Below are 25,271 nucleotides of genomic sequence, written 5' to 3' on the forward strand. Positions count from 1 at the left end.
TAACCGTCTTTTTTCCAACACCAAAGCTCGAGCGCCACCAGCTAGAGTAAAGGTCAAAGCTGACAAACTACTATGCAGCCCGCCGGCTTCTCCTATCCCAGGGAGTTTTTAAATGTGGTTCACGAAAGGGCATTTCTGAACATTTACTCCAAGGATCCAAAAGATGATTTGGGTGGGTAGAGGTGAGGGAAAGAACACGTACAGGATAAAAGGCGCAGTTTCTTGGAGACTTTTCAGGAACTGAGTGGGGAAGGGGGTGGGAGTGTAATAAAAAGCAAAGTCTAGAGTGGAAAGGCGACCACACAGCACTCACGCAATGGAGGAGAAAAGTGGGCTCAACTGTTCTAGAGAGGCTTCAAAAGGAACCCTGGGAGAGCCCTGCAGGGAGGCGCAGGCCAAGGGCGGATACGCGGCAGCTCCCAGAAGGTTTGGGGGTGGGTGGAGGCGGGGAGCGCGAAGCTGGAGCCGTGCCGCCCAGACTCCCCGCCCCTCTGCGGGCCCTCTCGGCGCTCCGCGCTGCCGCGCTCTCCCCACGCCTGCCCCGCCCCCGCTCCGAGCTCTCCGACTCCTCCCCGGCTCCTCGGCACTCCCACCTCGCCCGCTAGGCCCTCCACTCGGCGTCCCGGGGCCAGCTCCGCGCTCTGCGCCCTCACTGAGCGCAGCCGCTAGCGGCGCATCCTGCGAGGCCGGACTCCGCGCACTGCCCTTCCTCCCGCCCTCTCTCCTCCTCCTCCCTTCCCCGGTCCTGCGCGATCCAGCTTGGGGAGGCGGGGAAGCAGCCCGACCGTGACCGCCGCGGCAGCCAGAGTGCAGCCGCGGGCCGGAGGCGCGGTTCCTAGGCCTTAGAGCGCGGCGAGGCCCCTGGAGAGTCGGCGCTGCTCGCGGAGAGCTGCGAGGCCCGCCCCTACGCGGCGCGGAGGGCGCGGAGGTGAGCGGGCTGGGGAGAGCTCTAGACGCGGTGGCAGGGGCGGAGTTGGGGGGCCAGATGCGGTCGGCGCCAAGCACTGCATCCCTCCTCCCCTGGATTCCGCGCCGTCTGCGGCGTCCGCCTGAGCTGCTGGGGTCCTGGATCGCCTGGTACCTAGAGGCGGGGAGTGGGAAGGGTGTCTGTTCCACGCATCCCGCCCCCTACTTCCCCGAGCTCCCAGAAACTCCTGAGGTTGGTTGGGCCCAGGAGAAAGGAGGCCAGGAGAGACATTGTCCCAGGTAGGATGTGCCCCAAAGGGAGAGGACGGGCAGGTTACCTTAGCCTCCCTGATAGTCTCCTTACCACTTTGGGTTCATGCGGGGCATTTCATTGAAGATCGGGCAGCGCTGCTTTTCGAAATCTAAGTATTTCTAGTAGTCATTTTGTTTATTACCCAGTGATGTGACCGTGGTGTGTTTAGGCCATTATGTGTTAGAAAGTAATTGGCCTCTTCTTTGAGTGTCCTAAATTATCAGAACCCCGTATTCAGCCACAGCCAAAACTTGTTCAAAATTATGCCCCCAAAATCTTGCTCTTAAAATAGAGCAGGGAGATAAAGAGAATTTTTGTCGAGAGATTTCCATTTATTATCTTTCCCACCCCTTGGAGAAGGATTGATGTCAGTTTTTACTTCTCAGGCCGTACATTTTTTAGATGGAAAAACTTATTCCAGGCCATGGTTAATTATCACTCATTGCTGTGGGTGAAAGTGCAAGTAGAATTCGAACTCCTGCCCCACCGCCACCCTCTTGACTTTGATTGGATCCTAGTCCTGTTAACAGCCCTGATGCTGGGAACCTTTTTAGTTCTCTCCAAACCAGTACCCCATCACACCCCATACACTTTTTTCACCTTTATTATTTCCTCGTCGTGTTGATCTCCATTTATTTTTTTCTTTCTTTATTTTAAGGCTGTGTTTTTTTGTTTTTTTTTTACTCTACAGCTCTCTCTTGTTTCAAAGCTTAAAAGCTGTCTACAGAAGAAAAACACCCGTCCTAGAGATTTTGCAGCATATTTAGAAACATAACTGGAATGGCTGCAGTTTCTTTCTCTTAGCTTGTCAGTCATTGGGGGGGTGGAGGGGTAAGGGAATGAGACAGTATTAATAATGATGAATTGAGCTAATTGTGCAGAAAGGAAATGAAAAACTGTATCCAGGTCACTTTTTATTGTACTAGTGACATGGAAAATAGACTTGAAGTGAATGAGCGTAATTATATTTTAATACTGCAGTTTCAATAAAGGGCATTCAGGGCATCAGGAGATGCATTTATTCTGTCTGTGCTCAGCCAGTAACCATGACATTGACTTAACCATGACATTGACATATCACCCGCTTTCGGCCCACAAGCCTTCATCAGCAAAATGAGGGATCTTATCTAGAGACCTATTACAGCTCTTCTGGTCCTGACATTTTTGGATGCATTTGACAACAAAGAATATTTATTGCATTCTTATGTATATACTATGTGCCAGGCACTGTGGAGGCAACAATGGACAAGACAAACATGGTTCTGCCCTCAAGGAGCTTATTTTCTGGTGGGGGAAATAGTAATGAGTAAAGAACAGTTACATAAGAAAGGAAACCTAACAGGGGCTCAAAACAGAACAAAACTGGAGTGAATCATTGTATTGAAGAGACATGATAGGATGTGCAGTGTTCACAGGATGGGAAAGTGATTGGTCTTTTCTACTTCAAGAAAAGGATGCTGTGGCTGGACCACAGGGAATAACAGTCATACAGGATGACATTGAAGAGTTGTGCTGGGGGACTTTCCTGGTGGTCCAGTGGTTAAGACTCCGTGCTCCCAATGCACGGGGCCCAGCTTCGATCCCTCGTCAGGGAACTAGATCCCGCATGCACGCCACAACTAAAGAGTCCGCAAGCCGCAACTAAAAAGATCCCATTTGCTGCAACGAAGATCTCCTGTGCCCCAACTAAGACCTGGTGCAGCCTAAATAAATAAATAATAAATAAAATATTTTTTAAAAGGAGTTGTGCTAAGACTAGCTAGTTCATTCAGAGTCTTCAGGTCAGGTTCATTTAGGTCAAGAAGGTGACTGCAGTTCAAAATGCAACAGGGAGCCACTGATTTTTAAGGAGGTGAAAGACATCATCTGATTTACAATTTAGGGTGATCTTAGCTGCTTCCTAGAGAATGGTTTGGAAAGAGGCAAAGGAGTAAGTAGAGAGACCATTAGAAAATGTTTGCAGAGTTCAGGTGAGAGATGAGAGAGACCTGGATTAAGTTGGTGTCATTGGAGAGGGATTTAAGAAATATTTTGGAAAACAGAAGTTGGTGTTGGATTTTCTTTTTTTTTTTTTTTTTTTTTTTTTTGCGGTACGCGGGCTTCTCACCGTTGTGGCCTCTCCCGTTGCGGAGCACAGGCTCCGGATGCGCAGGCTCAGCGGCCATGGCTCAAGGGCCCAGCCGCTCTGCGGCATGTGGGATCTTCCCGGACCGGGGCACAAACGTTCATCCCCTGCATCGGCAGGCAGACTCTCAACCACTGCGCCACCAGGGAAGCCCTGGTGTTGGATTTTATGTCAAGGGTGAGGGAAAACAAGGACTGGAGGATCACTCCCAGATTTCTGGCTTGAGCAACTGATGAGTAATGATATCATTTCCTGAGAGGAGGAAATTTGGATGAATGCAAACAGTTCTGGGTAGAAAAAGTGTTTTGTTTTGAACCTGTTAAGTTTGAGATGTCTATGAGGAGATCATAACCACAGCTGCTTGGGAGGAGAAAAGGGATGGTCTCCAGGACAGAAGTGGACAGACTGTCCTTTGATAGGTGAGGTTAATGATTGTGAATTGAAGGTGAGCTGCGTTGTCTGATTTTTCTTTAGCAGCCTTCACCAACTTGGATACAGATACAGTGAAAATGGATAGCTGGGTTCTTCCAGGGCTTGAGTTTTGCCAAGTGGATGTGATGGAGAACAAGAGAGTTGTCCTAATCTGTTCAGGCTGCTATAACAGAATATCATTGGCCGGGTGGCTTAAACCATAAGCATTTATTTTTCACAGTTCTGGAGGCTGGGAAGTCCAAGATCAGAGCAACGGCAGATTCAGTCTGGTAGGGGCCTACTTCCTGGTTCATAGAGAGCCAGCTTCTCACTGTGTCCTCATATGGCAGAAGAGAGCCCAGAGCTCTCTGGGCTCTCTTTTTATCCCATTGATAAAGGTTTCACCCTTGTGACCTAATCCCCTCCCAAAGGTTGCACATCCTAATACCATTACATTGGGGGTTAGGATTGCAACATATGAACTGTTGGGGGATAGGGGATGATAAACATTTAGTCTGTAACAAGAGTCGATCTTTTTAAGTGAGTAATGATAAATATACACTGTGGAATCTAGGATGGATAAAGAAACCGGGAGAGTGAGAATATAGTCAGTGGATCAGATTTCTTCTACCATCTGCAATTATCAGTGTGAACATTTGACTAAGGTTATTGGAAGGCTAAGAGATAGTGCTTGGAGATATCTGAGGTGTGGTGGAGGCAAAGATTCATTGCCTTAGATGAATAAGTGAAGGAAATGAAGCCATGAGGTTGAATGCTTCATCCATTCGAATGATGAAGTAGTAGACAAGGATGACAACTGCTGGGGTAGAGAGGAAGAGTTTGTATGTATTGGGGGCCAAAGTCACTAGTGATAATGAATAAGCTAGAAGTCAGTAGATGACAGCAGTGAGTATAGGGAGAGGATATTACGAGGTGCCATGGGCTTCAAAGGAGCTTGGGGTTTGCAGGACAGAAGAAGAAAGGTTCAGATGTGGCTTTCAAAGTCAAAAATACACTAATTTCATCTCATGGCCCTGGAGGATTACATTTTCTTGATAACACATCCAAATCAGCAGGTTGTGAATGTCATCAAGATCTCTGAGGACAGCCCTTTCAGAGTTACTGTTATGTATGTTTATACATATAAACATACTAGATGTTTATATGTGAAACAAATTCTGTTCTGTTTTATAAAATTAATATAGCACAACAGCTGCCATTCAGCCAGAGGAATGTCAAGGAAACTCTTCTAAACTGAAAATCTTAGGATTTCATGTATCTGAGTGTAATGGAATTCTCTTAGCTTGATAATATACTTTAAAATTTAAATGCATACATCAAGTCAAATGTCCACTCAAGAAAACTGTGACCTTGAAATTTCAAGGAACCCATATGCTACTTAAATCACACTTAGATGGAGCTCATAAAGTTGAAGTGTCACAGTGTTAACTAAAAGCTAGCAATTACCATTATTATCTAGCTATAATTCTTGGAAACAAAAGAATTTTAGTGTTGGGAAGGAATGCAGAGTCAAGTACAACTTTTTTGTTTTCCATCTAACAAAGGAAACTAAGACTCAGAAAACAAGGTGATTTCAGAAGCCTGGGCCTATTCTTTCTCCTCGACACCACATAAACAAAACTTTCTATAAATGTCATAGTCTTTTCAATTATCTAGTCTGTATTACCTGTGAATAAGATCAAAACAAAAGGTACAGAAACTCTAGCGCCTTGCTAATCCAAATGTGGCCCATGAACTAGGACCATGGGTATCACCTGGGGGCTCGGGAAAACTGCACACTCTCAAGCCCCCCCCCCAGACCTAGAGAATTAGAATGTGCATTGTAGCAGGATCCCTAGATGATCATACCCACATTAAAGCTTGATAGTCGGTCCACCTGGAAATTCTCCTCTGCTCAGGTCAGCGGAACCTCTGATGCCTGGAGAACTGAGGAGAGGAGCCCCTCGTCAAGTGGAAAGCAGAGACACCCTCACTGGAACATTCTGAATTTTGAATGTTATGAGCTAACAGGAACAAAGTATGCTGTGTGGTGGGATGACACATTTTAAGGAATGGCACTGCCCTTTCCAAAAAATGAAGAGAGGAAATTGCAAAATAGTGAGTGGACCTTCTGAGATAGCTCGGAGCCTGCGTGAGAAAGGGGAAAGGGCTGCATGCATATTCTATAGCTTCCAGCATTCAAGGGCAGCTGTTAGTCTCTTGCTAGGGTTATTTTTCATTATTACAAACAACAGTGTGAAAAGGAGTGTAACTGAGGATCAAAAAGCCACATCTGTTATCTCCAAATACCAAAATAAGTATGAGGTTGAATCCTAACTCTTTTAGTAGAGTTGTTTTTGATCTTGGCTGCATATTAACACACCTGAGGATCTCTTAAAAAATCCTGATACCCAGGCTGAACTCCAGACCAATTAAATAAAAATCTGGGTGGAGGGGCGGTGGTGACTAGGTATCACTATGGGGTAAAGCTCCTCAGGTCACTCCAGGGTGCAGCTGGAGCTGAGAACCGCTGCTTTAGAAGGTCATTCTCTGTTGTGGGAAGAGGCAGCTCTGAGACTGAGGCTCTGCCTCTCCACTTAACCCAAGCAGTGAGTGGGACCTTCTGGTACTCCCATAGCATCCAGCACAGTCAGCAAAATTGAAGTCACAATCTGCTGTGTGTATAAAAGCCAGTGGGGCTTTCACGACATTGTGGGAAGTAGGATTTTTTTTTAAAGAGGCGTATACTCTCGGCAGGTTTTATTAAAATTTGAGTAATAACAGTTACTGCTAGTGGGAATATTCTAAAATTGGATTGTGGAGATGGTTACATAACTGTAAATACTGAAAATCATTAATTTATACATTTAAAATGGGTAAATTTCATGATATGTATATTTCACCTCAATAAAACTTATTTTTTAGTTGTTATATATGCTTCAATATTCATAATTTAATCATGTTGCTTGGATGGCCAGGAAGCCACTGCCTGTTTTGTATCATTGGAGTGTTAACATCTAGCTGCATGCCTGGTGGATAGGGCTCAGTAAGACATTGGATGGGGGAATGGTTGGGGATGGATGGGTGAGTATCATTATGACCTTTGGTTGTGGACTGATTTCTAAATTGATGTCAATCTTCAGAGACCCCTAAAGTTCATAGCACCCAGTGGGCATTGGTGCCATTGGTAAACTGTTTATGGTATGGTATTGAAATTAGGGAAAGGGGTTTGTGTAGAGGCTAGAATAGCAGGCCCATCATAGAAGATTATTTGTTTATGAATAAGTTACTGCAATGTAGAAAAACTTGTATTTGCTAGCCAATAAATATAGGTGTCCTTATCTCAGAGTACCATCTGCAACAAGGTTATAAGATGGGGAAATTATTTCAGCCATTATGAGACCTGCTACTCCCAGCTTCATTTCAGACATACCCCCTGGTCATGTTAAATTGCAGTGCTATGAAAGCCCAGGCATGCACAGGAGACATGGCTGTGCTTGATGTAGCAGGCTATATATACTATGAAGTGGATGGAAGGACGTGTACATCTTCTTCTCTGGCCTAAACACAGAAGAAAAGTGGGTTGGTGGGGAGGTCTTGGGATGTTGTTGCTTTAATTTATTGAAGAAGATACTAAAATTTTTTATTAACTGAAGTCCTTGAGTAATACATTTTAAAAATTGAATTTCTAGACTAACCTAAATTTAACCAGAACGCTTTTTTGTTGAAAATCTTCCTACCATGAACTAGACTGCTTTCTTACCCTAGCAATTGCAACATGATAAACATATAAAGTTTTGTTTTGATGACTTAGGACCTAGAAACATCATAAAATCATACCCTTATAAACATATATATTGAGTACATACTAAGCCTAGGAAATATCTTGGAAGTTACTTGTAATTTTGAATATCTCATTAAAATTCTGGTTATTTGAAAAGTCTGGAAGGCTTGGAGTTAGTCAAACTTTTGCTTTAATGCTATTTTCTGAAAATCTTTTGGTTCTATAAAACATTAACACAAAAAGACACTCAGATCCAAGTATGAAATATTAATGAATCATTTGTAATTACCATAGTTTATAAACAGAATTTCAAAGAATAGATCTGCATAGTTTTAATAAAATTACTATTTTGTAATTCTTGGAAAATGATTTTTAAATGAGGATGCATACAGATTACGCAAAAGTTTCAGCTGAGGGAAAGAATTTAATAGTCTGACTTAAGTGGATTTTAATATTCAAATAGCGAATAGTGATTGGACTGCATTATATTAGGACAGTTATTCTCAAACTTTAATGTGCATCAGAATCACCTGAGGGCTTTTTATGATGCAGATTGCTGGGCTCCACTCCCAGGGTTTCTGATTTAGGAGGTCTCCGGTAGGTCCTAAGAATTTACATTTCTAACAAGTTCCCAGGTGATTCAGATGCCGCTGGTTCAGGGACCATGCGTTAAGAAATTCTAATTTTTCAAGCAGAATTGCAGCTTTGCTTCTGGCATTGTCTAAAGGACTTAAGAATTTCTTCCAAAAAATAAAAACCTAAAAAAAAACCCCACCTCTTCCCTCAAAGAAATACTTTATTGTTATAAACAGATGGGTTTTATATGTTTATTTAAATGCTGAGAATGTAGGGAATATCTTTTTGCAACCCAAAGATCATGATGGTAAGAATCACAATTTAGTCACAGAAAATTAGATTGGGATATTTGATATTTCATGTGAGGATTAAGCAGACATCTCTAGCATCAGGGAGTTTGTTCCAAGGTGCTTTTCTCCCCTCCCCAGAAATGTTTTCTCTCCAACAGGCTTAAGGTGTACTTTATATAAAGAGTTTCCTAATGTCAGACCAGTAAAATAAAAAGGAGAGGGAGAGGATCTATATAGGACTGCCAACTCAAACAGCTGTTATCACTATCCTTTTATGAAAAAAGGACATTTTGACCAGTAGTTAAGAGATACTCTCAGAGTAAAGGACAATTTGTTAAATTGAATAATTTTATGAAAAACTCCCTATTGTATCCATATACTTTTTAATTGCTGTCGACCAGTGATAGCTTCATATTTGGGAACCAGTGCCCTAGCACTTTTAAAGTAAGGTCACAGAAAGCCAAATTTAATTTTGGATCCTTATGGTTTTAAGCTAGAATGAGCCTGTAGTGTACTGTCATGAACCTGGTTTGAAGACATTCTGTGTAATTTAGAGATTATTTCCCAAGTACAATTCATAAATATATAGAATGACTTGAGGTAAGGGAACACCATGTGATATTTTTCTCTCCCTGATTTTCTAGAATAACTATGCTCTGATCATACAGTCTAGTTCTTAATTATATGCTGATATGAGGATTTTTTTTCTGCTTTTTATTCCAAGTACATACTGTCTCTTCCTAACTGGAATGTAAACTCCTTAAGTGTACGCACCATGCGTCTCTTCTTTATCTCTTATGTGCAAAGCACACAGTGGCCTGGATAAATTCACGCTGGATCACAGCAGAGTAGATCTGCCTTTAGATTATAGTTGCATCACTCCTTGTCAGTGGAAATGTACAATGTAAGGTGCTTATTACTCTTATTTTGTAAATAGGTAAACCCTTTTCAGCTATTGACATAATTCACTTCTTATAACCCCATTTTTTATGGATATCATGATTGTAAACTTCAACTCAGCTGTTAATCAAGTGATCCAAAATGATGGCTTAGCAAATTGTAAAGTGATTGATGAGGTTTTGCTCCAGTGTCTCAGCCCCCATAGTTTGTGGAGATGCATTGCTTTTAAGTCTGTGTACAGATGGGTTCCACAGGATACGGACATACTTCTCGGCTCTTTTTCCTTTCCCTCTTGAAGCAGTACACACCTTCACAGTGTTTGCAGAGCCCCCAAAAGAAAATGAGTTGCTATCTGGGGGTTCTCCAAGAGATACCCATCAACCAATCATGTTTTGTTTTGTAGTATTAATAAATTTAGGTCTTTGGTTGGTTTTGATCTAAAAATTGGATTTATTGTTGATTGATTGATTTGATTGATTGATTGGTAGCTAGAATTCCTAACCTTATAGCTTTGGATTTACCTAAAACTATCCTAAGCTTGAACTATTTAGAGTTAGTATGTCTTTTGGAGAATAAAGTTAATGGGTTACATTTGGTGATCTAGACAGTTTTAAGATTCCCCATACAATGTTTGCACTGCAATATTAGAATGAGCAGAGGTCAAAAGACTCGTATTTGAAGGCTTGTGTTAACTACCGACTGTACTGTCTTTGATAAATTGCTAAGGTTCTCTGAGCCTCTGTTTCCTCATCTTTAAGATGGGCATAATATGTACTTCACAGCCATCTGAGAATTAAATAAGGTAATATATGTGAAAATATTGTGAACTATGAAATAGCACACAAGCACATGGTATTATTATATGCTTTCAGCAATACACAAATAATCCACCTCTCCGATCGTTAAAGGTTGGTTTTTGTTTTTTCCTCTCATGAATGCTTTTACATTCCTTAACACTTTGATAAAAAGAGTCTCATTTTTTAGGCCAACTTCTATTTGTAGGCACAGTCATACTATTAAAGGGTTCAGTTAGAACTTGCCATTAGAAATACAATGTGAATAAGGCCCAGACATGTTAGGACAGAGTCACTTATTAATATGTATAAAATACAGGGTATAATGAGGTACCCAGAGATGACATTATTAGGCCCTAATGTATTTTAACCTATTCACATTCTGATGTGCAGAAGGGGTTTGAACTTGCTTTGTAAAATAAGCAGATAAGTGATACTGTTTTGTTTTTGTTTTTCATTTGAAAAGGTCTTGATCATCATGATTCTTATATTTAAAGATTTTGAAATTCTTACGTATGGGGAGATGCTACAGTCTCTACTCAGAAGAACTTGGGACTGGGATATAGGAAACTTGGTTTCTGCTGTGTGAGTCTAGTTAACTCTTTTTACCCTTAGATAATGTTTACGACTAGGGGTAGGTTGGTCAGTTCACCTTGAATTGTTTAATGAAATGAGCATTGATTTAATTACTTCTGATTCCTTTAACTGCTCCTGATTCTCCAAGTGGCCAACAATATCTCCAAGATGTTGACAGTTTTGTACTAACCTGGTGCCTCTGACCCCCGCCTGCCTTTCAGGGTGTATGGGGTCACTCCAAGGGACAAGAAATAATTATCACCCCTTATATCTTGAAAAGTATGAAATGAAACGTGTAATAGATTAAAAAATAGTGAGTTTTCTCCTTTCCCAAGATCCAACTTAGACATTAAGATGAGTAGGTAATGTTAAGGAGCAACGACATCACCAGAGAAGGAGAATACACTAATATGAACACAACCATCACTCTTCCACCTTGCCCCCGCCCCCATATCTTCCTTAAATTCCTTACATGCACCCAGATGACACATACCTTAGCTAGACTGCCTGGGTTCTAATCCTGGTTCCTCTAGTTTCTCTCTTGTGACCTTGTACAAATTATCTTCTGCATGTGTCAGTTTCCTCATCTGCAAAATGGGCATGACAGTATTAGTACCTATCTCATCGGGTAGTTGTGGGGATTCACTCAGTTAATTTGTAAAGCACAGACCTGGCACATAGTGTATGCTATATGAGTATTAGGTAATATTATTATTATCTTTTTAAAGATTAATTTACTGATGTATTTGGAGTCATTGAACATGCTCCAGTTCTAGGGTAAAAAGTTGGATTTTCCTTGCTCCAGTAATTTCAAATTTCATTTAGTAAAAACCCCAAAAAATGTTTTTTAAAACATTCCACCTATTCCTGTAAAATCCATTAAGTTCTCTGAAGTGATCCACATCTGCTGTTAGCATAAAGGAAATGGTGCATTGCGGATAAAATGGAAGAGTATTTTTTATCCAGACCCAGCAGTGACACTGATTCATGGTGATCTGATTGGTGTGCTCAAGCAAGTTACAACAAATATGAGCCTATAAGGTGTTAGTCACTCAGAAAACAATTTGACAGATTTTTCCAGCAAAAATAACTGCATCATGTTGTATGTAACCAATGGGGGGAAAAAAATGGGAAGAAAAAGATTTCAAAAGTACTGTGTACTTTAAGACCATCAACACATTATTAACCCCCTTTACACAGGGAAGCTATCTTTCTCTATGATAAGTTAATAGGACATAGGGTGAATGATAGAAGTCTATTGTATTTAATTAATTCTTTTTTGTATTTTGATGCCTACTTTTCTGAAAATATTATTTAAATGCAAGGTTTCATTCTTTAGTAGCTGATTTTGCTTACTCTCATTTAGTAATAAAGTCCCTCACTAGCTACTGAGGTAGACCCCATCACAAATGACTGTAGACAGTTTGGGGTTATAAATAAGTTCTTGGTTTTTATTATTGTTTTTCTGTTTTCTGTTGTCTTGTGAGCTATGATGAACTGTCATAGTCCTTCTCTACCTTTAGTGGCATTTCTGACTTGCTGCCTCTGGTCTGCTGAGCAACTGGATAATCACACTTGTTAGAACTGTGTTTTTTAAAAAGTTCTCCCTTGCTGAAAACTTCAGTCTCTTTCCTTTTGCACTCTAGAGCCTTGCTGTTCAAAGAGGGGCCCGTAGACCAGCAACATTGGCATCACCTTATTAGAAATGCAGAATCTTGGGCTTCACTCCAGAGCTACTGAATCAGAATCTGCATTATAACACGATTCTCAGGTAATTTAAGTACGCATTAAAATTTGAGAAGCTCCACTTTAGCGCATCAACTTTGTGACAGGTCATTTTTCTGTTTCGAGATCCATTTTTAGCTTACAAATTGTGTCTTGCAATGTTCGAGGTTATATAGCTTGCCAAACTATTTTACCTCTAGAAACAAGGGATGTTGTTATAACATCTAGAAGTGTATTCATGTTTGCTAATGGGTAATTGATGAGCATTTTATTTTCTCTCCCCTAGGATATCCCTGGTGATCTTAGAAGAGTCCGTATCATGGAATCGATCTCTATGATGGGAAGTCCCAAGAGCCTTAGCGAAACGTTTTTGCCTAATGGCATAAATGGTATCAAAGATGCAAGGAAGGTCACTGTAGGTGTAATTGGAAGTGGGGATTTTGCTAAATCCCTGACCATTCGACTTATTAGATGTGGCTATCATGTGGTCATAGGAAGCAGAAATCCTAAGTTTGCTTCTGAATTTTTTCCTCATGTAGTAGATGTTACTCACCATGAAGATGCTCTAATAAAAACAAATATAATATTTGTTGCTATACATAGAGAACATTACACCTCCCTGTGGGACCTGAGACATCTGCTTGTGGGTAAAATCCTGATTGATGTGAGCAATAACATGAGGATAAACCAATACCCAGAATCCAATGCAGAATATTTGGCTTCATTATTCCCGGACTCCTTGATTGTGAAAGGATTTAATGTTATCTCAGCTTGGGCACTTCAGTTAGGACCAAAGGATGCCAGCCGACAAGTATGTATTTTTAACTTTTATTCTTAGTTAGATGGTATTTTGTACTGAAATAGTTAAAACAAGTATCATATATTTAAAAACTGAATTTTGACACTCTCCAATGATTATCATTTTGAAAACTGTATGAGCTCCTGAAAATTTGTGTCCTGACCTTGTAAGGGCACATTTCTATTCCCAAAATGATGTGAAAAGCTGAGAAAATAACTGGAACATTCCTATCATAATCAGCTAATTCAAGAAAAAGGCAAGGTTGGCAGTTGAATAATGGGCCATCTCCTTGCTTCCTCAAATATTAAAACAATCTCAATCATGTCTTTTTTTTTTCCCTCTCTCCCTCCCACCCATCCTTCCATCCTCCCTTCTTCCTTCCTTGAAGCTATTTGGTAAACAGTATCCCATCTCTGAGCGAAATGCTATGTAGTATGATCCTGAAGAAGAATGCTTTAGAAGTACCTTTTATTTTATGTAGATTATTCATAGAATTTTAAATAGTCCAGTTTGTTTTATTTTAAGGGTAGATTTCAATCTGCGTGGGGAAGGTAGAAGCAGATTGGATTTCTCAGGTTCTCCTTTAATCTATGAGTTCTGTTTAGTTCAGTTTGAGAATAAAGCAGATGGGGAGCTCCATCAATGCTTTTGTGGAACGGGAGCTTTTATAAGTAAACACGTAAAATAGTGCACCTTAAAAATCTTTCAAAAGTGTGGTTATGCATTATAATGAAGCATGATGATAAAATACTTTTATTTTTGTCCATAAAGACAGTTGATTAGATGTCTTAGAAAATAAATTCAAGTATTACATCACCATATGCTGCATATCAGAGTCGTGATAACCATTCATTTTCAAGTGTTTAATTTGGAAGAATGTATACTTTCTTACTTTCCTAGAGAGTATTTCTGAATCCTTTTTTTCTTTTGCATATCAACCAAGGTTTGGCAATGGATACAAATCTAGCAAATTAGAGATAAACCTGAATTTAATCCTTTGCCCATATTTGTGATAATTTGAATTATTCAACAAAAGAAATTGTAGAACAAGAGATTAAGTTCAATGTGAGCTACAGAAAGAGTTTCATTTGTATTTTGTAGTCCTTGTGGCTTTATGAATGTTTGATTTATCCTTTTAGGTTTATTATAAAATTTTATAATTTGTAGTTTTTTTCCCAGTGAAGTAAAAACAGTTTAATCCACCATTGTCACACTTGTAATAAATTTGAGAATGCTTTTCCTTACTTCTTTGATATATATTTCTCCACCTTCCCTGCTCCATTTTAGAAGTTCATGAACATTTGTATAATAGTATAGACTTTGTCATTTATATGGTTAACGTTAGATAAAATTAAAAATCCTAAGAGCTCTACATTCTCACCATTATGTAACTAGGTTTAGTAGGCAAGCATTTCAGTGTGGTCTGTTTCAGAGCCTTTATATAAACATCCTCAGGGATACATTTAGGAATTTGTTTTCCCTGAACATAGCTCAGAGATTTCATAGCAAAATTTTTCTAACTCTAATCCTGGCTCACTCCAGCCAGGAACTTGTGAACTTGGTGTTCAACAAATATTTGTGAATTCTCAACTACATTACAATATCTAAGAGGTTTTGGTAGTTTGAAAGCCCACCCTCACCCGCACTGATCACAATCCCATCTTAGAGTTCCTATAGAGGTAACAGCTCTTAGAAGATGGTAGTTACTTTACTGTTTAAGTTAACAAAGCCTATTAATGCTATTTTTTCCCCACTTTAAATTATCCTCATTTAAAGATGAAAGAATTTCATAATTCTGACCAATGAAGTAATATACCTGAGATTATCCATGGTTTTGGTGAATTGGTTTCTAAGCCAAAAGTTATATTTTATAAATAGTATAGCATCATGATATCATTTAGAGGTTTTAATTACAAATTCAACGATTCAGAATCCATGCTTATCTTTTCCCTTGCTGAATAGCCATAAAGGGCAATGCTTGAAATCACTCTACTCGGCAGAATCACTACAGTCCTAGAACTAAGTACTGTCCACCAAAGCCTGGAGAGCCAGCCCCACCGGGTTCCCTGCAGGAGTGAGAGAGCTGGATGGGGGAGGGGCATGGCCTGCAGCTCAAACTCCACCTAGACTGTTGGAGGGAAGACCTTACCTTGTCTGCTCAGAACCTGGTGATCCAGAAACCTTTCTCTCTTCCCGCCTCCCTTCCCCTGAGGACTTCTATTCCCAGGTTCAAGCTAGATTTTTCTGCATTTTCTTTTCATGTCATTGATGGTAGCAAGGACTTTGTTGTTTTTATGATACTATTTTAACCTATAAATAGATTAATAAATGCTTTATCTCCTTAATTTTTTTGCATCACGCAGGGTCATCATAAGTGATGCTCTGTGGATTAAATGGAACCTGTGATTGTTACCATTTTTATAAGCAATAATAGTAATGATGAGTCTTCTGTTTTTCCCATAGGTTTATATATGCAGCAACAATATTCAAGCTCGACAACAGGTTATTGAACTTGCCCGTCAGTTGAATTTCATTCCCGTTGACTTGGGATCATTATCATCAGCCAGGGAGATTGAAAATTTACCCCTGCGACTATTTACTCTCTGGAGAGGGCCAGTGGTGGTAGCCATAAGCCTGGCCACGTTTTTCTTTCTGTATTCTTTTGTCAGAGATGTGATTTATCCATATATTAGAAACCAGCAGAGTGACTTTTACAAGATTCCTATTGAAGTTGTGAATAAAACCTTGCCCATAGTTGCCATTACTTTGCTGTCCCTGGTGTACCTGGCAGGTCTCCTGGCAGCTGCTTATCAGCTTTATTATGGCACCAAGTATAGGAGATTTCCACCTTGGTTGGAGACCTGGTTACAGTGTAGAAAACAGCTAGGATTACTAAGCTTTTTCTTCGCTTCAGTCCATGTTGCCTACAGCCTCTGCTTACCAATGAGAAGGTCAGAAAGATACTTGTTTCTCAACATGGCTTATCAGCAGGTATGGGACGTGCTTGATATTTATCTGATGCTAGTAAAATACGTGATTATTAGAATTTGTAAAACGTGAGATTTAAAACAGTGTAAAATAAAACTTTACATATCTTGTAATAGAAATTTTGGTATATTTAGGGAAGAGAAAGAACTGTTCTTTAAACAATGTTTCTGCACAAGAATTATGCGGCTAATTCAGAATCACTTAGAATAAAAGCTGCTACTGTCCCTTTCTTTGCAGAAAGAGCTGGGTTTTGTTTTCTTTTTTTAATGTTACAATTGCAGTGATTACTTTCAGCATCAGTTAATTATTTTATAATTGTCTATATTCCATGAAATAATAAGGCAGTTCTCAGTAAACATACACAATAAAATTAGAACTAGTGAAAATATAAAACAGAATAGGAAGACAAGATCAGGAGACACACAAGGTTTTTGTTATCATAAAGCAGGAAAGATACTGCTTCCTCAGGTGAACCTTTTCTAGCACTTAGCTCTTCAAGAAAATCTCTGGGAGAGCTTCATAGAAGGGGCTTGATGATGGAATAGACTATGATTTTCCTCAATAATTTCCATTCAGCAAATGTAAGGGGTTTCACTGAAGCTCTTTGATGTAGCACTTCTCAGTGAAAGCAGAGGACCGTGTGTGTACTAAACAAATGTGTAAGAGCTTTTGCATTTTATAAGAAACCAAGGCATCATGGTCCAAGTATGTAGCATCCAGTACTTACACTTGTTTCAACCATAAAACCTAACATAATTTGAAAAAATTACTAGATTGATGTTCTTTAAGCCATTCTCTCTAAAAATAACCACTTAAATGAATACTAAGGCTTTGATATCTACTCCACCCGCTTCCTCACCTCTTTCAAGTCTTCAGTTTGTTGACACAAATAATCAATAAACAATCAATAATAAGAATAGAAGAGAGTTTTATTTGTGCCAAACTGAAGACAACCTCTCAGTAGCTCTGAGGGGACTATTCTGAAGAGGCAGGGAAGGAGCCAGTGTGTATATGAATTTTTTGGTTAGGAAATAAGTGTAGTCGAACATACATCTTTGATAAAGAATTACTGCTAATCACAAAGAACAGATATCTCAAGTTAATGATTTTAGTGCTTTTCTATATATGGGAAGATGCAAGAATCTGGGGTCATTGAAATTCTTCCTAAGATATGCATCTTAATGACCTAGGGGCCAATATTTCACAGCACAGAAAGCCTCATCCTGTTTTTTTTCCTCCTGAATTCCCCTCAGGGCCCGCTGTCAACTGACAGTGGATTGTGACTGAACCCTTTGTATAACTTGATGATGGGCAACATTCTTCTCTTTAATGGTAAAGCTGATATACAATGTATGTTTGACAGGCCGTAAGACAGGCTGTTCTAATTAGCATAAAGTTCAAGCCAAATCGTGTACAAGCCAGAATGACTTCCCTATACCTCAATATGTGAAAATTTCTTCCATCAAGTTCTTACCTCCTCAGCGAGGCCGTCGTTTGGACACCAATTTACATTCTACCACCTGCTTCTGACTCAACCCTGGTACTCTCAGCCCCTCTTACTTTACCTGCTCTTCTTTCTCTTTGTTCAATAGTATTTACCACCTTCTAAGACACTTTGTGTTCTTTGTTTATTTACTGTTCTCTGCCTTCTCTCATCATAATGTAAGTTCACAAGAGGAGGGATCTTTGTTTCGTTCACTGATATATGCCTAATGCCTGGAACTGTGCCTGACACATTGTAGACACTCAAAAAACATACTCATGGAACAAAGGGATGAATTGGGAGGGCTTGTAGATAGATTCAGGTTGTAATCTCCAGGTATACTGGAGTAAGCTGTTATTCTGTATTGTTGTATAGACACCAAATGAGATAATAAGAGCCTTTATCCACAGAGAAGCTCTGTGGCTCTTTTCAGGATGTTGGTATGATTGCTTCAGGGAACTAATGGCTAAGAAATAGCTTTTCTCTCTCTCTCTTTTTTTTTTCATTTCAAGTATGTTTGGTTACCTGGAACTGGACAAAAAGTTAAGCTGGTGTTAAGTTAGAATGTTTTCCATGAATAGATTACTTAAACCGAAGCTTTAACCCAAGGAATCCAAGCCTTGATTTATACTCTAATTATATTGTTTGCATGTAAATAGACAATTCTAAAAGTAGCCCCTATGCAGAATACAACATATTCAGAGTTAAACTCTGGCTTGATTATATGTGCATTATCAATGTAAGGGAAAGTACTGAATGAGGCAACTGGACAGTTGGAAAGTATATTAATGAGGCCATTCAAGTGGGTAAGTATTTGCACTCCTTAGGGCTTTATCCTAAGGGAAATCTCAGCTTCCTGGGGAAAAGAAGGTAAGAAGAGGTAAATCAACATATAAATAATCTTCAAGTAAGAAAGGAAGGCACAGACATAGTTTAGAAATTCCCTGCCTGGATTCTAAATTGAACTAAGGCCAGAGTGTACCCAAAATATTCAACCAAGTTTAAACTAGCTTATAAAAGCACCAGAAAACTAAGTCTAACTGCCAGTACTTCTTTTGTGTCCCTCTGGAACCAACCACTCAGTATTTCACGGTCTTGGGACTCCAGAGTCCCTGTCACCATGATGTATTACAAATGTGGTGACAGATTTACCCACGCTTCTCACATGTGGGTGAGGAAGGAGAGAATCTTAGCCCTTTTTTTGTTTAACTCTCCCTTCTCTTTCCCTCACACCTGGAACAATACCATCCAGTAATAGGTTCTCCATAACAGTTTGTTAAATTGAATTAGTGCAACTCAAATGTTCTATGTCAATATATGACATATTGTTAGGCCAAGAGTGAACTCTGTGCTGAATCAGTTAATATTCTACCAAACAAAGGAAATTCACGTTTGCTTTCTTGTTAGGTTCATGCAAATATTGAAAACTCTTGGAACGAGGAAGAAGTTTGGAGAGTTGAAATGTATATTTCCTTTGGTATAATGAGCCTTGGCTTACTTTCCCTCCTGGCGGTCACCTCCATCCCTTCAGTGAGCAATGCTTTAAACTGGAGGGAATTCAGTTTCATTCAGGTATGTGGGGTTTGTTTGGTGAGGGACTGGGTGGCATAGATTTTTAATTCCAGTTAAGTACAGTTGGATTTTAAATATGCTGCTAATAAAAGAGTGCCCCTGGGACTGCTGTTCATGCATCTAGCTCGTGGAATGTGTGTTGCTAGAGGCCAGCTTAGGACCATTCTGGTTTAGTAAGTGAAAGACCAGTACAGGACTTTACTAGAAAGCTTTGATAGTACTGCCTACTATGTTACAGATAAAGGTTATTTGAAAAAGAAAAAAAAAAGTGGGGGATGAATGAGCTTAGATCAAGTTTAATACCAAAGTCAATTTATTATTGGGTAAATGAATGAAGACTTACTTTATATTTTGAGTCATCTTAATCTGTCTAGAAAAGTCTCATTCATTGTAATTCAAGTGGAGAGAAGCTCAGTTTGAATATTTTAAAGGAAATGTGTATGCACATACAAACACAAGTGGTAGTTAATGGATTATGGCAAGCAACCAGCCTTATCATTCTTGTTAGTATATGTATTTGGTACATCAGTTGTATACATATGTATATGAGTGTCTACAAAGGGGTTTCAAGATAACATTGTGTTCTTTGACAAGTTAAACATTCACTTTCTCCAGTAATAGCTATTTAATACATTTGCATACTTTAAAAATATATAACTCAAACTGAGACCCTACCTAAATTACCATAAAATCAGTATTGGTTGTATCCAAATGGTTTATAGCACAATATGCGGATGGGTGTCATTTGGTGGTACACTAAATTTTGTTTTTTTTTAGTTTTGTTTTTTGCCTCTTCGCTTGAGTTTTTTTTTAAGTGATCTAAAAATCTCATTCAAATTAAGGGCATATCCCTCGTCTAAATTCATTTTTCCTTTTTGAGGGAAATAAAATGTGAATATTTTCCCAACTGCTAGTTTAATCACACCTGAAAAGAAATAGAAGGCCCACTGATAAAAGGTGCTAGACGGGTGCAAAGTATCATTATAAATTTAGATGAGTAATTGCAAACAGAACAGTTTTCTGCGAGAGAGTTGATCCTTCCCCAGTGAAGTTAGAAGTTACATTATTATGCCGATGTAGTACTACATTTTATGTAACACAGACCATTTCTTAAATAAGCAATTAAACATAACGTAGGGAACCCAAAATGCTGAACTTTTTGATTTTAACCTGTGAACTGTTTAACAAAGTGCTCTTAATAATCTTATATAATATGGTTGATAAAGCCATTTGAAATGCTTTTTATGTTACACATTAATACTGTAAGATTTTTCATATTTATCTTCAACTAGTATGTATGTGTGTGTATACTTATGAGAATGCTCTTCAGCATTGAATTTTATTATATACGTGTGTATATATGTATGTATACATGTATTATATACACACATTTAAAAAAATACACAACTGGTAGAAATGTGGATAACTTTTATAAAGGAGTTTTCCAGTTTTTATCAGTATCCTTAAGGAAAACCCAGATGTTTTGACCAGTAATCCCACTATTAGAAATCAATTCTAAGGAAATAAACCAAAATATAGAAAAGGGCTTAAAGTGACATTATAGTTGAGGAAAGTAGGAAACAGAGTAAATGATCAACAAAAAGGAATGGTTAGGTAAATTATAGCACATCCATTCAATAGAATATCATGCAGCATTAAAGTCATGTTTTCATATTTAATGACATGAGGCAAAGGTTCTGGATGTGATAACTAATCAGAATATTAGGCTATATGCAATACAGCCTTATTTGTGTAAAAAAAAGTGCATATAAATATATAAGAAATATATGAAAATACTAAAATTGTTTAATGCAGTAGAGAACAAAGAATAACTCAGTAATTTAAGATAAAATAGTGTTATCAAAATATAAACTTGGTATATCTGGATGGGTTAATTTATGAGTTTGAATAATTTGCTTCTTATTCTGTTTCTTTTTCTTCCTCCCCTATCTCAAGTCTACACTTGGCTATGTTGCTCTGCTCATAAGTACTTTCCATGTTTTAATTTATGGATGGAAACGAGCTTTTGAAGAAGAGTACTACAGATTTTATACACCACCAAACTTTGTTCTTGCTCTTGTTTTGCCCTCAATTGTAATTCTGGGTAAGATCATTTTACTCCTTCCATGTATAAGCCGAAAGCTAAAGAGAATTAAAAAAGGCTGGGAAAAGAGCCAATTTCTAGAAGCAGGTATTGGAGGAGCAGTTCCTCATCTCTCACCAGAGAGGGTTACAGTAATGTGATGATAAATGGTGCTCCCTGATGCCATATAAAGTTCTCCTCATGCCATTATTTTTATGACTTCCTTTATCTTCAGTTGCAAGTGCACTGTCAAACTGCTATGGGCTGATACCTCTTCAGTGAAATCTCAGCTGAATTAGTGGTAGAATTTTCTTCAAATTTATTTTCACTAATGTCACATTTTGCCAATATGAGGTTTTATTGTCAACTTATTGTTGAAATGTAGGTATGTTTTGTTTTGTTTTGTACAATCGTAAGGCTGTTGTTATTTTAACAAACTTTATTCCATAATCAGGCAGAAATGTTTGTAGTTAATGATATAGATACAACGTAATGTTAAAAAAACTTTGCACGCCAGCAGGACTTTAAGGTTTTTTTTTGGTTTTTTTTTTTGTGGTACGCGGGCCTCTCACTGTTGTGGCCTCTCCTGTTGCGGAGCACAGGCTCCGGACGCGCAGGCTCAGCGGCCATGGCTCACGGGCCCAGCCGCTCCGCGGCATGTGGGATCTTCCCAGACCGGGGCACGAACCCGTGTCCCCTACGTCGGCAGGCAGACTCTCAACCACTGCGCCACCAGAGAAGCCCAGAACTTTAAGTTTTAATATAAATCAATAGATATATTTCTTTTCTGAAGCTTCAGTAAGGTTTTAATTATTATCTAGCTTAAGAAATAGAAATGCATAACCATGCATTATTTTTAAGAAAGGACACATTACATTAGCATCTAGGAAAGGGTGCATGGTTAAAATCCCTATATTTCTTTCATAAGATCGGGTTTGAAGAATGTAATCAATTGTATGAACCAATGTGATTTATAAACAAACACAAATTAAAGAGACAAACTGAACTTGAAATTATGTTTAAAATGCATTGGAGACATGAACTATATACTGATAATGTGTACCTCATGAAAGATTTTATTCTTTATCTTGTTACAGAGCAGTTTTATTTGCATATTAATATACTGATCAGGGAGAAGACAGTAACATCTGGCCTCCAAAACTGATCTTTCTCACCTAGTACCAATCTTGGGAATCTTATAATTGTTTCTGGTTAGAGGGAAAGTGTTATGTTTACACACAAGGAGTTGTCAGCTGATCTATGCTGTTGCACCTTAGCCAGTCATACTCCAAATGGTACAGGATCTTACTGACATTCATGGATGGATTATAACCTGCCAGGCACTGTTCTAAGCACTTTACTTGTATTTTCCCATTTAGTACTTACAACAACCCCATGACAGAGGTAGTTATTTTCCTCATTTTACATATAAGGATACTGGAGCATAGAAAAGTTAAGTAATTTGCCCAAGGTCATGCAGTTAGTGAGTGGCAGAGCCAGCATTCAAGTCCAGGCAGTCATATTTCAGAGGCTACAGTTTTAGCCGCTAGGCTGTATGGCCCCTGTCCCATCCCCATGCATACCAATCTAGATGCTTCCTCTTTGATATAAAGGCACTGACATTCTTTACAGTGCGTTGTGGGTGTCAAAAGATATATGAAAATAGTAAAATCATAAATTTATCATTGCCTGTGGGATAATCCACACTTACCCTAGGAGAGGATCTTGCCTGGGACAGGACCCGGGAGATCCATGGCAGTCCATAGGCCTCCCTGTGCAGTGAGGGACTACAGCAGATAGGACCACAGCAGTTTTAATGAATGGCTGAGGTCCTACAGAATCTTAAAAAGTCCCTGTAGAGTTGGTCATCTCTTTTTCTCTTCTTGAGAAGTCCTCCTGCCTGCTCAGCCACTAATTAGGGAGCAGTTTGCAAGCATGAAGGATATTTAGATGAGCAGTTAATTATAAATGTACTCTAGAGACATAGAATCATACAGATTATTCATGAAAGTTTTCAGTGCTGACATTCCACATTAAAATTGCATTTTGTTCATACTTTGGTTAGAAAGCCCTATTTTTTTTTCCGTTTGCTCTTTCCTTATTAAAATAGAAAGTTGCAGACAGATACAATTATATGTATTCCTCTTCCTGAAATTATAACATTTTTAAACTTACCCAGTAAGGTTCTACTGAATCCAGCTGCCAAAGATAAATGGACTTTTACTTAGTGGAGGCTACCTTTCCCACCAATGGCTCTTTCCCTAGTACCGCATCATGTCAGTTTGGTAAACTACTCATGATTCTCTGATGTCCTCTTGCTGAATTTTAGTAGCTTGTACTTTTTACTTGAGCTTTTCTTTTTTCTTTGTTTTAATTCTATTCTTTCCCTCTTGATAATCATTTACTTGTTAGTTCTCAGTAGGGATTCAGTTGGGTGATAACTTAAACACCTATAAACTATATGGTGGACTAGTGAAATTAAGAGTATATTTTTAATATTTTCTTGTTCCTATAGTTCCACTCCCTTAAGCCCATACTTGCACCAGTTAACGTGAAAATACAATGAAATATTTTTAAAAGTTAGATGACTACTGAAGTATATTGTTGCATGTATATATTAATTAGCCAATAAGATAAATAAAATTATCACTATTACAGATAAGTGGGGCCTTTGAAAATATGAAAAAACAAAGTTTATGAAAATGTATATAAGATGTAACAGTTGTTTGAAATGGTGATATCTCCTTTTCAGTACTATAAAGAGGAAATACTTTTGAAGTTTTAGAATAAATATAATATATTCATTATAATTGTAAGTGTTTAAAAGCTTTTCTAAAAATGCAAAAAAATATTGACTTTTAACTGCTTTACTTAAATGACTTTTAATTGCTTTATTTAACTATTTCCTACCTGATTATTTTTCTTAATCATTATTTCTCATAATCATTCTTCAAAAATCATTACTCTGGCCTCAGAAGTAGGACTGAATTCTGCTCTTGCTAGATGTAAGAAAGTAGTGGGAACTTTAAAGTAGTGGGATTTTTTTGTTTCCTTAACTGTATTTTGAGAAGCGCCCCTGAGAAAATTATTATAAGAATGTAGAAAATATACCTAGTTTTAATCCTATGCAAAATAATTAAGTAATTTTTTTCCTAAGAGGAAATTAATCATTGACTGAATCATGCTACCTAGCTTTTGTGTGCAGATTCCATGTCTCCTCTATTAAGAATATTTTAAATCATGTTTAAATGAGAATATATTCATGCTAGCATATATTTTTCAAAGCATATATGGAAATTAGCCTAGACTGTCTACATGTAGAGATTTTTATTTAAATTTTAAAATATTTTAAAGTATGAATAAATTATATTTATAGGTATTTATCAGAGAGGAATATTTTGTGCTACATATGGGATTGGTTAATGAGCTCCAGTGTTAAACTACCTGATTAATTTCTTAAAATTAGCATAATCTTGGGTTGATTAAGGAATTTTACTTTTAAAATTAATTTGATAATAGTAACTCAATGTATATTAATCCTTACAGTCAAATTATGAAAATTATTTGTGTAAAAGGGCTTTTAAGAATATATCATATCCAATTTTTTTATTGTTTATCTCTTATGTAATATGTAAAAATCTTAATTCTTTTTAATTGCCTTTTGCCATTAAATTATTTCATAATAAATTCTGTACAGAGAGGTTTCCCCTCCAAAAAAGTTTTATTTGTGAAAGTTAAAGATTCTTATGTGATGTTTTAAATAAAGTACCATCAATGTAACTTATAAATATTTCTTTAGGAGTATTATGAACACTGAAACTGTGTCAGTCTATAAAATCTCTGTTTTGAAATAAGTATTTAAACAGCCTAAAATGTCGTGTTGAAATTATTTTGTAAATTCATGACTTAAAGCACACATAGCATAATAACCTGAGTCTAGTGTTAA

General features: G+C 38.2%; 1 protein-coding gene across 2 annotated transcripts; it reads left to right on the forward strand.

Moving 5' to 3' along the window:
- The first annotated feature begins 191 nt into the window (after positions 1-191).
- STEAP2 (STEAP2 metalloreductase) lies at positions 192-24,252 on the forward strand. 2 transcript variants are annotated; one of them, XM_022585231.2, is made up of 6 exons: positions 192-928; positions 12,322-12,446; positions 12,687-13,211; positions 15,663-16,190; positions 19,078-19,242; positions 21,199-24,252. In XM_022585231.2, the coding sequence occupies exons 3-6, from the start codon at positions 12,720-12,722 to the stop codon at positions 21,484-21,486; spliced, it is 1,473 nt and encodes a 490-aa protein (XP_022440939.2). In that variant the 5' UTR covers positions 192-928; positions 12,322-12,446; positions 12,687-12,719; the 3' UTR covers positions 21,487-24,252. The 2 variants fall into 2 exon arrangements, with proteins under 2 accessions (XP_022440939.2, XP_022440947.2); XM_022585239.2 differs by lacking the exon at positions 192-928 and having other exon boundaries at positions 8,904-12,446.
- Positions 24,253-25,271: the final 1,019 nt, after the last annotated feature.

This window comes from Delphinapterus leucas, chromosome 9 (genome assembly GCF_059928025.1).
Source record: "Delphinapterus leucas isolate spDelLeu-1000000601 "Yukka" chromosome 9, BTC_Dleu_Yukka2, whole genome shotgun sequence".
In the NCBI taxonomy this organism is placed as follows: Eukaryota; Metazoa; Chordata; class Mammalia; order Artiodactyla; family Monodontidae; genus Delphinapterus; species Delphinapterus leucas.